General features: G+C 52.6%; 1 protein-coding gene across 3 annotated transcripts in view; it reads left to right on the top strand.

Annotated features, from left to right (window-relative positions):
* The window catches only part of RERE (arginine-glutamic acid dipeptide repeats), a 326,934-nt gene extending 311,989 nt beyond the window's left edge, over positions 1-14,945 (top strand). For 2 of the 3 annotated variants that reach the window (XM_056865253.1, XM_056865254.1), the window contains exons 17-22: positions 574-1,949; positions 2,780-3,002; positions 3,785-4,508; positions 11,861-12,007; positions 12,561-12,741; positions 14,843-14,945. In XM_056865253.1, coding sequence (XP_056721231.1) covers positions 574-1,949; positions 2,780-3,002; positions 3,785-4,508; positions 11,861-12,007; positions 12,561-12,741; positions 14,843-14,876 — 2,685 coding nt within the window. In that variant the 3' untranslated portion in view covers positions 14,877-14,945. The remainder of the gene's footprint in view (positions 1-573; positions 1,950-2,779; positions 3,003-3,784; positions 4,509-11,860; positions 12,008-12,560; positions 12,742-14,842) is intronic. The other variant, XM_056865255.1, reaches the window with a different exon arrangement.
* The last annotated feature ends 358 nt before the right edge of the window (positions 14,946-15,303 follow it).

A 15,303-nucleotide genomic window follows, 5' to 3' on the forward strand; every position in this document is an offset into this window, starting at 1 on the left:
TGCCCTGACGCTTAGATGCCCTGACCCTTAAAAGGTGGTGAGGGGTCTGCAGACCAAGCCCTATGAGGAAAGGTTGAAGGAGCTGAGTATGTTTAGCCTGACGAGGAGAAGACTGAGAGGGGATATGATTACCATCTTCAAGCGCTTGAAGGGCTGTCATATAGAGGAGGGTGTTGTTTTCTGTTGCTCCAGAAGGTTGGTCCAGAACGAACGGGTTGAAATTAAATCAAAAGAGTTTCCATCTAGACATTAGGAAGAACTTCCTGACAGTTAGAGCGGTTCCTCAGTGGTACAGGCTTCCTCGGGAGGTGGTAAGCTCTCCTTCCCTGGAGGTTTTTAAGCTAGATGGCCATCTGTCAGCAATGCTGATTCTGTGACCCTGGGTAGATCATGAGAAGGAGGGTACCTTGACCATCTTCTGGGCATGGAGTAGGGGTCACTGGGGGTAAGGTGGGGGAGGTAGTTATGAATTTCCTGCATCGTTCTGGGGGTTGGACTAGATGACCCTGGTGGTCCCCTTCCAACTCTATGATTCTATGACCCTTAAAAGATGCTCTCCATCCTTTTCCACAGGAGATCAGCAGGCCCAATTCCCCCTCGGAGGGCGAAGGGGAAGGGGAGAGCTCCGACAGCCGCAGCGTGAACGATGAAGGCAGCAGCGACCCGAAGGACATCGACCAGGACAACCGGAGCACCTCGCCCAGCATCCCAAGCCCCCAGGACAATGAGAGTGACTCGGACTCCTCGGCCCAGCAGCAAGTGCTGCAGGCGACCAACGGCCCCTCCCAGCACCCGCCTTCCTCTCTCCCCGTGTCGGCGCAGCTGCCCACGCCACTGCCCGTAGCCGCAAGCGCCCCCTCGTCAGCACCCCTCCATGTTTCTCCAGCATCCCAAGCGCCCAGCCAGCCGCTGGCCCCGGCACCCCCTCATTCTCACATCCAGCAGGGCCCTGCCCTTCTCCCCCAGAGGCTCCCCTCGCCCCACCCGCCTCTGCAGCCTCTGACCGTGCCCCAGGGCCAGCCCATGGTTCCCGCCACGTCTCAGCCGCACCCGCAGCCCCCGCTCCACGGGCAGATCCAGGCGCCATCGCACAGCCTCCAGGCCCAGCCCCTCCTGCCTCACCCGGTCTCCTCTCAGCCGTTCCCTCTCCCACCTCAGTCGTCGTCCTCCGCTCAGCCTCAGGTTCCCCTGCAGCCGCAGGCCGCCTCTCACCCCCATGCGGCGCTGCAGGTCCCAGCGACGCAGCCCACCTTGCAAGCAGCGTCTCCCATGCAGCAGCAGCAGCCATCCCAGCCTCCGCGGGAGCAGCCCCTGCCCCCCGCCCCCATGTCCATGCCCCACATCAAGCCCCCGCCCACCACCCCGATCCCTCAGCTCCCCACCCCGACGCACAAGCACCCTCCCCACCTCTCGGGACCGTCGCCGTTCTCCATGAACTCCAACCTGCCACCGCCGCCTGCCCTGAAGCCGCTCAGCTCCCTCTCGACTCACCACCCACCCTCGGCGCATCCGCCCCCCTTGCAGCTGATGCCTCAGAGTCAGCCACTGCAGCCCTCTCCAGCGCAGCCGCCTATCCTGACGCAAAGCCAGAGCCTGCCTTCCTCGGCCAGCCACCCCTCCTCCGGCCTCCATCAAGTCCCTTCGCAGCCCCCCTTCTCCCAGCATCCCTTTACCCCTGGGGGCCCACCCTCCATCACTCCCCCCTCCTGTCCGTCAACTTCCACCCCACCTTCTGTGCCTGGCGTCCCACCTCAGGCTGTGGTCCCTGCATCGGCGGCTTCCTGTGGAAACGTCCCAGTGGTGACGTCCTGTACAATACCCCCCATCCAGATCAAGGAGGAGGCTCCGGATGAGGCAGAGGAACCGGAAAGCCCGCCTCCCCCGCCCAGGAGTCCATCGCCAGAACCAACGGTGGTGGATACGCCGAGCCATGCGAGCCAGTCAGCTAAGTAAGAAGGACATGGGACATCCTCTCTGCTCATCTTTGTGTGTGTGTGGGTGGTTTTGCCTGCTCAAGCTGGTTGACAGGGGTTCTCTCATTTTTTACGGCGTGAAACAGCAAGTTGAGGATCAAAGTTTACTATTTGTGAGAATGCAGCATTCCCTTCATAGGTCTTTGTCTAAAGGGAGAATCTCATGCAGGTGTGGAGGAGGATGAGCTGCCCCAAAGCGACCTTTCCTTTTCATTCCGTGGGGTAATAGGGAAAGTTCCCCACAAAAACTGAAATATGGCCAGGAAATATTTCGATCCATGAGAAGAATCATCGTTTTCAAGTGTGCACACCCTCACTCTTTAAGTCAAATAGACACGGCCTCCTTAGGTTGAAAGGAGGAGGAGAATATTCTCGGGAAGGCCCTGCTAACTTCAAAAATGGTTTAATGTTTTGTTCTTTGCCATTTGGGGCGGGAGAAAATAAACCTCAGCTGTTTTGTGCTCCTGCTTAACTACTTACTGAAAGCCAGTGTGGTGAAGTGGTTAAGAGCAGTAGTTTGGAGCTGTGGAGTCTGATCTGGAGAACCGGGTTTGATTCCCTACTCCTCCACATGAGCAGCGGACGCTAATCTGGTGAACTGGATTTGTTTCCCCACTCCTGCACACAAAGCCAGCTGGGTGACCTTGGGCCAGTCATAGCTCTCTCAGCCTCACCTACCTCACAGGGTGTGTCTGTTGTGGGGAGGGGAAGGGAAGGTGATTGTAAGCCAGTTTGAGTCTCCCTTAAGTGGTAGAGGAAGTCGGCATATAAAAACCAACTCCTCTTCTTCTACTTTTGACGTTCAGGTTTTACAAGCACCTGGATCGTGGCTACAACTCGTGCGCAAGGACGGATCTATACTTCATGCCGCTGGCAGGCTCCAAACTGGCCAAGAAGCGCGAGGAGGCCATCGAGAAGGCCAAGAGGGAGGCGGACCAGAAGGCAAGAGAAGAGAGGGAACGGGAGAAAGAGAAGGAAAAGGAGAGGGAGAGAGAGCGTGAGCGTGAGAGAGAAGCAGAAAGAGTGGCGGTAGGTTTGTCTGTCTGTCAAGCCCAGGGGGTCATCCAGGCGGGTTCTGACCTGAACAGAGACACCAATTGCATGTGATCCACTGGTGTTTTCTCGGGGCAGTGCTAAGACTGCTCCGGCAGGGTTTCCAGAGAGACAGGGTTAAACTCCTATCTTAGGCACTTGGAGGCTGCCATCTTTCCCCTGCTACCTTGCAAACCGCTGGTCCTCTGCTGCGTGTGAAGGGCTTCCTCTTCACTCCCAGACAAGGAGTGTCGGGATGTCACTTGACGGCCAAGTTCTGAGAATGTTTGATGGCGGAGAAAGAAGGGACCTGTGTTGGTGGCACATAGGGTTGGTTGGAAACCGACCTTGATTCTGTGATGGAAACGCTGCTGGTTTGTTCCCTATGCATTGCTTCCAGTAGTGCCACAAGGCTTCCCGACTGCTGCCTCTTTCTTTATGCCAGTTTATGCTCCAACGCCTGTTCCGTGTGATAATTAACAGCCACTCATACCTAGTTGCTCCCCCCTGCCTTTCAGTGCACCTCTATCTAGAAGCTCTGCCTCTTTCCAAGGGGAGTCTTGTGGGCTGCAGTGCCAGGGGTGGGGGTCCTTGCTTCCTTTCGGGTGCAGCATGGTAGCTGAAGTGGTTCTTACCTAGCTGAGAAGGCAGGATTGCCTGATGTGGTCTGACTGCTGCGTTCTGAACTGCATCGAAAATTCGGCCAAATGGTTCTCATTGGGCCATTCCTTAGTTCAGGCACTAAATGCCTCTCCTCTTCATCCCCCCTTTCTGTACAGCAGAAAGCATCCAGCTCCTCCCACGAAGGACGTCTTGGGGAATCCCAGCTGAGCGGGCCAGCCCACATGAGGCCTTCGTTCGAGCCGCCTCCCACCACCATCGCTGCAGTCCCCCCCTACATCGGGCCAGACACACCGGCACTACGGACTCTCAGCGAATACGCTCGCCCCCACGTCATGTCCCCCACAAACCGCAACCATCCGTTCTTCGTTCCCCTCAACCCCACCGATCCGCTCTTGGCCTACCACATGCCCGGCCTCTACAACGTGGACCCCACCATGCGGGAGCGGGAGCTGCGGGAGCGGGAGCTGCGTGAACGGGAGATCCGGGAGCGGGAGCTGCGTGAGAGGATGAAGCCCGGCTTCGAGGTGAAGCCTCCGGAGCTCGACGCGCTGCACCCGGCCACCAACCCCATGGAGCACTTTGCCCGCCACGGCGCCCTCACCCTCCCCCCCACGGCCGGCCCTCACCCCTTCGCTTCTTTCCACCCGGGGTTGAACCCCCTGGAACGGGAGAGACTCGCTCTGGCAGGCCCCCAGCTGCGGCCTGAAATGAGCTACCCGGACAGACTGGCGGCTGAGCGGATACACGCCGAGCGGATGGCGTCGCTCACCAACGACCCCTTGGCCAGGCTCCAGATGTTCAATGTGACGCCGCATCATCACCAACATTCACACATACACTCGCACCTCCATCTCCACCAGCAGGACCCCCTTCATCAAGGTGAGTCAGGGCTGCCCGTCCTGTGTTACTGACAGACGCTCCCCCAGCATCTTCTGTAAAGTTGGCTTGGACCTACCTGTGCAAGCTGGGCTGGGTAGTAGAGCAAACTTGTACCATTTCACACTTCAACCAGGGATGGTTTGTCACATTTTGCCGAATGCTGCCCTCCCAGGAAAGGGGGGAGGTAGATTCGAGTCCAGTAGCCCCTTAAAGACCAGTAAGGTTTTCAGGGTTTCTAAGCTTGTTGGTCTCTAAGGGGCTACTGGGCTTGAATCGAGCAATTCTACTGCAGACACAACCCTCTGAAAGTCCTGCGAAGGGGTGGGGAGGAAGGAAGGCCCCTGCAAAGTGGAAAAGTAGCACGTCAGAAAGAGAGCTGGACCCCAACCTTCCTCTGATTAGCTTGTTCTCCAGTTGCGGGGAATTTTGCACACAATGGGAGTGTTCTGGAGTGATACCCCTAAACACAGCAACATAACAAAGAGCCTTGCTGGATCAGCCCAAAAGTCTTTGGTCTTTCATCATGTTCTGTGCAGTGACCGACCAGGGGCGCACAGAAGCCCACACTTCGTGCTACCCTAGATTCTTCTCAGCATCTCCTTCCCTTAAAGATCACCTTGGGGGTTCTGTCACTTGAGCCTCCAGCTAAGAACGAAAGGGGAGAAGTTAAACGAGCCAGCCTGGAACGGGGGATTCTTGTGAATCACTCGTCCTCCACACCCTTGCTGGCTCAGCAGCTGCTTCTGGCTTCCCAGCACAGCAGAATTTTCTGGAGCACGGCTGGCATCCTTGCCCCTTTAAGCAAGATGTCATAGTTCCGCTGTACACAGCATTGGTCCAGCTGCACATGGAGTACTGTGTGCAGTTCTGGAGGACTCGCTTCAAAAAGGATGTGGACAGAATCGAGCGGGTGCAAGGAGAGCAATGGGGATGATCAGGGGCCTGGAGACCAAGCCCTACAAGGAAAGGCTGAGGGAGTTGGGAATGTTTAGTTTGGAGAAGAGGAGGTTGAGGGGGGACATGGTTGCTCTCTTTAAGTATCTGAAGGGCTGTCAGAGGAAGAGAGGAAGCTGTTCCTGTTGGCAGCAGAGGATAGGACTTGCAATCATGGGTTTATATTGTGGGCGGAAAGGTACTGGCTGTATATTTGGAATTTTTTTTTACAGTAAGAATAGTTCAGCAGTGGAATCAGATCCTAGGGAGGCGGTGAGCTCCCCCTCCCTGGCAGTCTTCACTTGTCAGGGATGCTCTAGGCTGATCCTGCATTAAGCAGGGGGTTGGACTAGATGGCCCATATGGCCCCTTTCAACTCTATGATTTTAAGCCACGGGGGCCATGAAGCAGCAAGTCACTTTTTGCGCCTCAAATGTGCGCTGCCACTCTAGGCCTCTCGTCTCTTCTCGAGAGCCAGTGTGGTCTCCAGGGGCCCTTGTGGAGGGGGTCCAAGGCAGGCTTTGAATCTGGGTGTTCCCGGTCCTCATCGTGATCCCATGTTTCCCTTATTCCATATACATGCGGACCAACAAGTCATGAGCAGAACAAATCAATAAATGTAGTAATACATTTTGTATAGTAACCAAACATACTGAAATACAAGAAGACAAAATCTAAGGTATAAAGTTAGTTAAAAGTATCATTAAAAGCCATAGATGAGGGTTACTTTTGGATCAAAATCAGCCAATAGCTTTACAACTTATAGCTTTAGGGCAAGTCCCCACTTCTGGATGTATACTGTGATCCATTTATCTCTGGCGAGATCATACTTTTTACTGATGGCACATTGACCTTTCCTTTGTTTTATAGGAAGCTCTGTGGTGGTTTTAAAGGTGAACTGGGGGGAGGCAATTCAGATCACACACACACACACAATCAAAAATTACACCACCACCCTTCCCCTCAGCTGTTTTAAGTCCTGCTAGGGAAACAGGCAGAGAGGGTAGTCTCCCCCACCCCCCAAGACTGAATGCCCAGTAGGGTTCATTTTGATTGGCACAGGGGTGGGAGGAGTAGGGTAGATGAAAAGGTTAAACCCTCTCTCCACTGTGCCATGGCCCTTATCCTGATGGGGCCCTCTTGGCTTCAATTGCTCCTTTAATAGGTGTTTTGGAATGCAGGCAAGATGCTGCTGCAGCCGTCTTGCTTGTGGGCTTCCTAGAGGCCTCTGGTCGGTCCCTGTGTGAACAGACTGCTGGCTTTGATGGGCCTTGGTCTGATCCAGCAGGGCTTTTCTTGTGTTCTTATTATCTTGATAACTCTGGGGAGATGCGTTCGCGGCTCTTCCAGCATCTCCGCTGGCTTGGCCCTCACATCGATGAGAGAAGACCAAAGGCTGCTCTCTGGGACTCCGCTGCAACTGGCCAAACCCTCATCCCTTGAGAACAGAGCCCGCTGCTGTCTGCACAGCAACCTCCAATACAGTCTCTTCCTGTCTCGCTTGTGGTCAGCAAGCCTTGCTGTTACTTGTGCAAGATCCTATCAGTGATGTTAAGATTTCCCCACCAATGCCCGCCACTTTACGAGTGAAGAAGGAGAGGGAGGACAGTGAGTCGTGCTGGTTCTGTATTTCCTGCCATGATACGCAGGCTTTTAGGATGAGACGGATCAGCTGCAGAAGGTTGTCAGCTTCCCCCCTCCCCTTTCGCTGCTGTATCGACGATGGTGGAGTTAATTGAGGCACCAAACAGCCCTGCAAGGGGGGGGGGAGTGCATGCCCGTGTGCCCACAGCAAGGTCAGGAACAAAAGCCTTTTCCCTGGGACAGAATGTGCCGTCCCATTAACGTATCAATTGTGCAGCTGTACTTTTTTTGCGCAAGCAGATAGAACAAAGTGAATCCTGGAGCGGCAGCGTTAAAAATAGATGGGAGAGTCTCTGCTTTCTGAGCTAAGAAAGGAACGGCGAGAGCAGTCGCAGGAAGAAGGCTCTCCGTGACACAGAGGAACCAAAGAACACTGTGGTTAAGAAATAAATACCCCCAGGGGGGGCCGGGATAGAGTAGTGCAATGCGTTGTGCTTTGCATTTTGCTTTGTGTTTTTAAAGCCCTGTATAGTGTGTTGTCGGTTGTATTACACCAGTCACCTCTATACAAATCACGGTTTTTGTGAGGCTGTGGGGGGTGGGGGGATTGTTCTCAGTAGAGACTCGAAAATAGATTCCTTTGAAATGTGGTGATGGAGGAGAGTGTTACGGATTCCGTGGACTGGCAAAAAAAAATCAGTGGGTTATAGATCAAATCAAGCCTGAACTGACCCTAGAAGCTAAAATGACTAAACGGAGGCTGTCGTATTTTGGTCGCATCATGAGACGACAAGAGTCACTGGAAAAGACAGTCATGCTAGGAATAGTTGAGGGCAGCAGGAAAAGAGGAAGACCCAACAAGAGATGGATTGGCTCAATAAAGGAAGCCACAGCCTTCAATTTGCAAGATCTGAGCAAGGCTGTCAAAGATAGGGCATTTTGGAGGAGTTTCACTCATAGGGTCGCCATGAGTCGGAAGTGACTTGACGGCACTTAACACAGAGAGAGAGACTCGAAAGACTGAGGGGTGATATGAACACATGAATCTGCCTTATACTGAATCATACCCTTGGTCCATCCGAGCCAGTGTTGTCTACTCAGACTGGCAGCAGCTCTCCTGGGTCTCAGGCTGAGGTATTCCACATCACCTCCTTGCCTGGTCTCTTTAACTGGAGATGCCGGGGATTGAACCTGGGGCCTTCTGCATACCTATGGACTGTTCCCCCTTACACATGCATAGTAACAGAAGGGTGCTTTTGGCACATCAGTGAAAAAGCTGCTGCCCTGGTTCCCAGCTGGCCTGCCTGTGTATATTTTGTTCACTGAGTGAGTATGAGTTCAACCTGCATAGGCTTCCCAGGTGCACACGCTTATTGGAATGAGAGCTGCTAGAAGTTCCCATTTAACTATACGTAACACCTTTTTCTCGCTAGCCCCTGCCCCAGTTCAGTGGCTGGTGGCGGTTATGCAGTTGGAAGCGAGAGAAAACACATCTGAAGGAGATCCAGAATGCAGTAATGGTGAGAGCGTCAGACCAGAATGGAGAGAGGGGGGACACGCATGATCACATGAAGCTGCCTTATACTGAATCAGACCCTTGGTCCATCAAAGACAATGCTGTCTACTCAGACCGGCAGCGGCTCTCCAGGGTCTTAGGCTGAGGTCTTTCACATCACCCACCTGCCTAGTCCCTTTAACTGGAGATGCTGGAGATTGAACCTGGGACCTTCTGCATGCCAAGCAGATGCTTGACCACTGAGCTATGGCCCTTCCCCCACGTGCCAGGCCTGGAAGGTAAACACATCTCTGGATTCAGATCCACGATCAGCTGTGAAGCAACTTCAGGCCAGTCACGCACTCTCTGCCTCACAAGATTGTTGAGTAGATAAAATGGAGGGAAGAGCTGTGCACATTGCTTTGTGCTCCATAGTAGGACAAACAGCTGAAACTTAAAGAGAGTTCTCGTCTTTATTCACCTTTTTATGGGGGCGGAAAATGAGAGGCGGGATCCCCCCAGTTTCTCACTCAAGGAGCCCACAAAAGGCTGCAGCTGAGGGTAATCCACTGACTCCAAGATTCAGTGGAGATTTGAACCCAGGTCTCCCAAATCCAGAGCTAGCTGAGGATTCACACGGTGCTGCAGCTCTATAGCAATCAAAGGGGAAAGGGTTTTTCAAGCCCACAGCAGGGCAGACGAGGCAAACATGGTTGAAAACCAACAGAGGATTGATTTGTGTTGTGTGGATGGCTTGTATATCGGAGGGCAACCATTTCCAAAGGAGGAATTCTAGAGACAGAGTTATGCAGCGGAATCAGTGGCTGCCTTCAGGGAAGCTACGCAACCAGGACCAGTGGGGAATCTTCCTTGGAGGATGCGTATATGCAAGCCATTCCTAGCTTCAGGAATCCAGGGCGCTCTGACATCGAGAGGCTCACGCTGCAGAGTCCTAAGCGAAGCATCCTTGCGCAGCCCAGCTTGCCCGCAGCAGCAAGATGAGAATCGGGGTCAGAATGACCTGGCTGTTTTCTGGCTGCCTCCAGGAAGCAACCGTCAGTGAGATCAGCGTGAGAGATCTTCAAGAGCTTCATAATCTGAAGCACTAAATTAAAGGCTAGCGCCGCAGCTGCCTGCCGTGTTTTTGTCCCACTTAGGAGTTGAGGGTTGCATACCCACTGAGTTAAGTGGCTGAACGGGGATTCGAACTGGGATAACCGGAGCCCTAATCAGATACGATAAGCGCTTCACCTCACTGGCTCTCTTTGTAAAGTGGCCAAGCTGATCTTCCCTTTCTGGTGTTCCTCTGTAGATGAAGGTGGTGTTCAGTCTCTGGGAGGGGATGCATTTTTCCAGGGGCCTGAAGTCCACTGGCCCAAATGTTCTTCCCCTCCCTTCGCATGAGCTTCCTGGCAGTAGGCGTGTGAGGTTTGCGAGGAGTTGGCTTTGATGGCTGGCAGGCCCATCCATCCAGGAGCAGGCGGGAAACATGTTCTGGGTGGGGTCTCACCCCTTCACCAAGCATTGGTGCTTGATTCACTGGGCTATTGTGTGGGTATGCAGGGCCTTTTTCACAGCTCTGCCTGAAGCGCCAAGCTGTGCCCGGGGACGGGCCGTGGCTCAGTGGTCGAGCCTCTGCTTGGCATGCAGAAGGTCCCAGGTTCAATCCCCGGCATCTCCACTTAAAGAGACCAGGCAAGTAGGTGATGTGGCAGACCTCAGCCTGAGACCCTGGAGAGCTGCTGCCAGTCTGAGTAGACAATATTGACTTTGATGGACCAAGGATCTTTCAGTAGAAGGCAGCTACATGTGTTCATGTGTTAATGTGTTCATAAGAATTTAAGAAAAGCCCTGCTGTGTAAAGCCGAAGAATGAGGTGTTCCAGTGTCCTCCAGCTTCTCCCAGCAACTGGTATTCAAAGATAAGCTGCCTGTGAAGATGGCAGTTCCATTTAGCTTTGGGGGGGTTTGCCTTTTTGATAGACTCGTTCCCTCCATGAATTCCTTTTTAAAGCCACCTAAAGCCAGTGCCTCTCTCACTACACTTGGTAGCACCAGCTGCTCACTGTGTGAAGAGGTATTTTGCTTTATTATTATTATTTGTCTTTGCGGCATCTGGTCTCCCCTGCAAGACCCTGTCCTCTGTCACTCAAGACTTGATAAACTCAAGTTTAGATTATTGTAACACTCTGCCTGTGGGGCTGCCCTGGAAGACTGTTCAGAAAGTCCAATTGCTCCAGAATGCAACATCCGGGCTGGAAACGGGGGCCAGCCCAACCTGTCCTCTTTGCAGTGGTTCTTAAAGAGATATCCTTGCACCTTTTGGTTACAGAGAGCATTTCTAAATGTTATCTGGACCAGCATCTTCTTGCTTAGATCCTACTTCTGAGCCTCGCAATCACCTAAGGGTGGGCCTCTGCCTGCCATTGCCGGACATCCGTCTCATGGCATTAAGGCCTGCCCCCATTTGGGGAATAGTACCCCCACCTCTGGGAAGAAATCCACATGGCCCCTTGACTGGCTGGTTTTAAGAAACTGGGTTAAAAACAAAGCGACTATCCTCTTTAGAATACCCTTTTCCCTCACGCGGGAGTCTCTGGCTGTTCTTTGATTTTGTGGTGCTCTTGGATTTATTTTTAAACCTTTTGGTCATGACAGATTTTTTTAGCTAATTTGTATTCATGTCAGATTGACATGCAAGTTCTCAGCATCTCCAGTTAAAGGGACTAGGCAAGTGATGTGAAAGACCTCTGCCTGAGACCCTGGAGAGCCGCTGCCGGTCTGAGTAGACAAGACTGATTTTGATGGACCCAGGGTCTGTTTGGGGAGGGGCTGTTGCTTAGTGGTGGAGCATCTGTTTGGCATGCAGAAGGTCCCAGGTTCAATCCCCGGCATCTCCAGTTAAAGGGACCAGGCAAGTAGGTGATATGAAAGACCTCTCTGCCTGAGACCCTGGAGAGCTTCTGCCGGTCTGAGTAGACAAGACTGACTTTAATTGACCAGGGGTCTGATTCAGTATAAAGCAGCTGCCTATGTTCTCTTGCGTACTTTCCATTTTCTTATCAGTGAAGAATCTGTAGCTTTCTCTCCCCCCCCCCCATACTCACATACACTTCATTTCTAATTTTTTAACAAAGACTATGTGGCAACCAGATGGCATTTCAAATGCTCCTGAGAGTGTCGTGGACTTCATGGTTGGAGAGCCCAACCTGACCTCCTGCTTATGGCTGATTAACGCTGGGTGTTGTGCAAGCGCTCACTGGACTTGGCCGGGGGAGGCTTTTCTGGGCAGGATTTAAGTTTTGTGTGTTTTGCTTTCCCCTCCCCCTCCCCTCCCACAGGCTCCGCTGGACCTGTTCATCCCCTCGTGGATCCCTTGGCAGCTGGACCCCACTTGGCACGCTTCCCCTATCCGCCCGGTACCATCCCAAACCCGTTGCTCGGACAGCCGCCCCACGAACATGAAATGCTGCGGCACCCAGTCTTTGGTGAGTGCGTGTTATGTTGCCAGCCTTGCTGGATCTGACCAGGGTCCATCTAGCCCAGCATCCTCTCTCCAGCATTAGGAAGTCCAGTGCCTCTGAGCTGACTGTGCCAGCCCTCCCCACCCCCCTCCTGTGCCAGCATCCTAGTGCCCAGGGCTGCTTACAGCATAGAGACAATGCAGCAATTAACACTACAAACGGATTTCAGAGACAGTTTGGCATAGTGGTTAAGAGCGGTGGTTGGGAGCTGTGGATTCTGATCTGGAGAACCGGGTTTGATTCCCCACTCATCCACATGAGCGGCAGAGGTTAATCTGCTGAACTGGGTTTGTTTCCCTGCTCCTACACATGAAGCCAGCTGGGTGACCTTGGGCTAGTCACACAATGTCAGCCCCACCTACCTCCCAGGGTGTCTCTTGTGGGGAGGGGAAGGGAAGGTGATTGTGAGCTGGTTTGAGTTTCCCTTAAGTGGTAGAGAAACTCGGCATATAAAAACCAACTCTTCTTCTTCCAGCTGCATGCTGATGGAGAATGTGATCCCTTTTTTCTCACACAGGTACCCCCTACCCACGCGATCTGCCCGGTGCCATCCCCCCTCCGATGTCCGCTGCCCATCAGCTACAGGCCATGCACGCCCAGTCAGCAGAACTTCAGAGACTAGCGATGGAGCAACAGTGGCTACATGGACACCCCCACATGCACGGGGGTCACCTTCCCAGTCAAGAAGATTATTACAGGTGAGGGAGGCTGGGCGGGGGGGGGAGATGCTCTTCCGTGGTCAAGCGGAAGCCCTGTCACGCCTGTCCGTTTAAACACACATTGCCACTGTCAGCTCCTTCCCTCTGCAGGCCGGAGAGACAGAATTGGAAAGCCACAGAAGGCGAAGGAGCAGGCTCCCCCGAGGGAGTGCCCTTTGCGTAGCTGAGGGGCCGTGTGGCTCAGTGGTAGAGCCTCTGCTTGGCATGTGAAAGGTTCCCACTTCAATCTCCGGCAATCTGCGGTTGAAAGGATGGTTTAGTAGGTGACATGAAAAACATTTACTGGAAATCCTGGGGGAGCTGCTGACTGTCCAAGTAGACAATACCGACCTTGATGGACCGATGGTCTGATTTCAGTGTAAGGCAGCTTCATGCTTGCTCTTGCCGGAACATTCCCATTCATTTGAAGGTCGGTTTTAGTAGCAGACGTTCCTCTTGTGGAGTGTGTTCTAGTCTAAAGAGCCAGCGTGGTGTAGTGGTTAAGAGCGGTGGTTTGGAGCGGTGGACTCTGATCTGGAGAACCGGGTTTGATTCCTCACTCCTTCACATGAGCAGCGGAGGCTAATCTGGTGAACTGGATATGTTTCCCCACTCCTACACATGAAGCCAGCTGGGTGACCTTGGGCAAGTTACAGCTCTCTTAGAGCTCTCAGCCTCACCTACCTCACAGAGTGTCTGTTGTGGGGAGGGGAGGGGAAGGGAAGGTGATTGTTAGGCGGTTTGAGTCTCAAGTGGTAGAGAAAGTCGGCATATAAATACCAACTCTTCTTCTTCTACCTGTGCAGAGTTGGGTTTGTTCCCCCCACCGCCATTCCTGATCTTATAACTGGAACCCCATTAGGGTTAGGCAAATAAGACCATGGTCATGTACTGTAGAAACATGTGAACTGCACGAAGGGGAAGGGTTGCCACAGAGGGGCTGAGGCAGGGAGGGGCAACTGGGTATCCCCCTAATCCAAACCCTGGATGTGGGTTTGTCAACCTGAGGTCAGCAACGCGCGCTGGATGCATGCTGAAGGGTACTGGCCTGGTGGGCAGGCAAAGACAGAAGGCCAGGCACCCAGTATTGAGACCAGTCCCAGCCGATCTGGAGTTTTCACACTACCTACCAATCAGAGAGGCTAATTCTGAACCTCCCTCTTCCCTTTTGTACCTGAAGGGAGCGCTGGGGTCTGGCCCTGATGCTAGAAGGCTCATAGTTCCACTGCTGTCCCCCCTGCCCCTGCCTGAGATGCAGATCTCTGCATTTCTGTCCTTCATCCTCATGTGCAACAGTCTTCTCCCTCCCTCTTCCCCCTTTTTCCTGGTTTCTTTAGTTCCGCAGACGGTAGTCAGTGGGAGGGGGGAGTGCACCTCTCTTCTCCGCGTTGCCATAGTCTCGTTACTCCTCGAAGCTCTGAGGAGTGGGTGGCAATCCCCAGAAATCCACAGGATGCTGACAGAAAACGTTCCCGACCCAAGAAGCTCTAAACTGGTTCTTGTAGGTTATCCGGGCTGTGTGACCATGGTCTTGGTATTTTCTTTCCTGACATTTCACCAGCAGCTGTGGCAGGCATCTTCAGAGGAGTAACACTGAAGAACAGTGTCTCTCAGTGTCAAGTGTGTAGGAAGAGTAATATATAGTCAGAAAGGGGTTGGGTTTGAGCTGAATCATTGTCCTGCAAAAAGTATCAAAGGTAATGTGCTAATCATTGTCCTGTAAGTATCAAGATAATGTGCTAATGAGGGTGTGGTATGTTAATATGGAACCATTGTAACCTGAAGTGATTTGTTAATGTGTGAAATCCAAAGCTAATCCGCATGGCTATTATGGACTGTAGTCTTTGTTAGTCTGGAGGTTTTCAGGACAGGAAGCCAAGCCTTATTCATTCTTAAATTCTCTTCTTTTCTGTTAAAGTTGTGCTGATGTTTATGAATTTCAATGGCTTCTCTGTGCAATCTGACAAAATAGTTGGTAGAATTGTCCAGTCTTTCAGTGTCTTGGAATAAGACCCTGTGTCCTGTTTGTGTCAGTCCATGTTCAGCCATTAAGCTCTAAACTCTTTTTTCTTTCTTTTTTCCCTCCCCCTCCTCCTCCTAGTCGGCTGAAGAAAGAAAGCGACAAGCAGTTGTAATAAATTATTTATTTGTAACGCCAGCTGCAGAGGAACCCCGTCCGCGGGAAGAAGGCGGCCGGGAAATGCCCGAGAACCAATCCTTGGAAGACGCCTTCCCCGTTTAAAAAAAGAAAAGCCCGACAGCTAGTGACTTGCATCAGCACATATCTTACGGGGGTTCAATTGTAGAGAAGATTTCTCAAGACCATTTTGGGGTGGGATGGGGTTGGGTTCTCCTTGCATGAAAAACCAGTTACGAAGCCTATCGAAAAACACACAGGACTCAAGGAAATATTCAGAGACGTTCCCTGGGCAATCTAGTGGGGAGGGGTGTTGGGTTTTTTTGTTTTTTTCTTAATTTTTGTGTTCGTTTTTGTTTTGAGTAGGTGCTAGAATCAGGTTCACAACATAATGCAAGCCACTGTGCATAAAAAAATACACTCAA

Source organism: Euleptes europaea, chromosome 19 (assembly GCF_029931775.1).
Source record: "Euleptes europaea isolate rEulEur1 chromosome 19, rEulEur1.hap1, whole genome shotgun sequence".
Lineage (NCBI taxonomy): Eukaryota > Metazoa > Chordata > Lepidosauria > Squamata > Sphaerodactylidae > Euleptes > Euleptes europaea.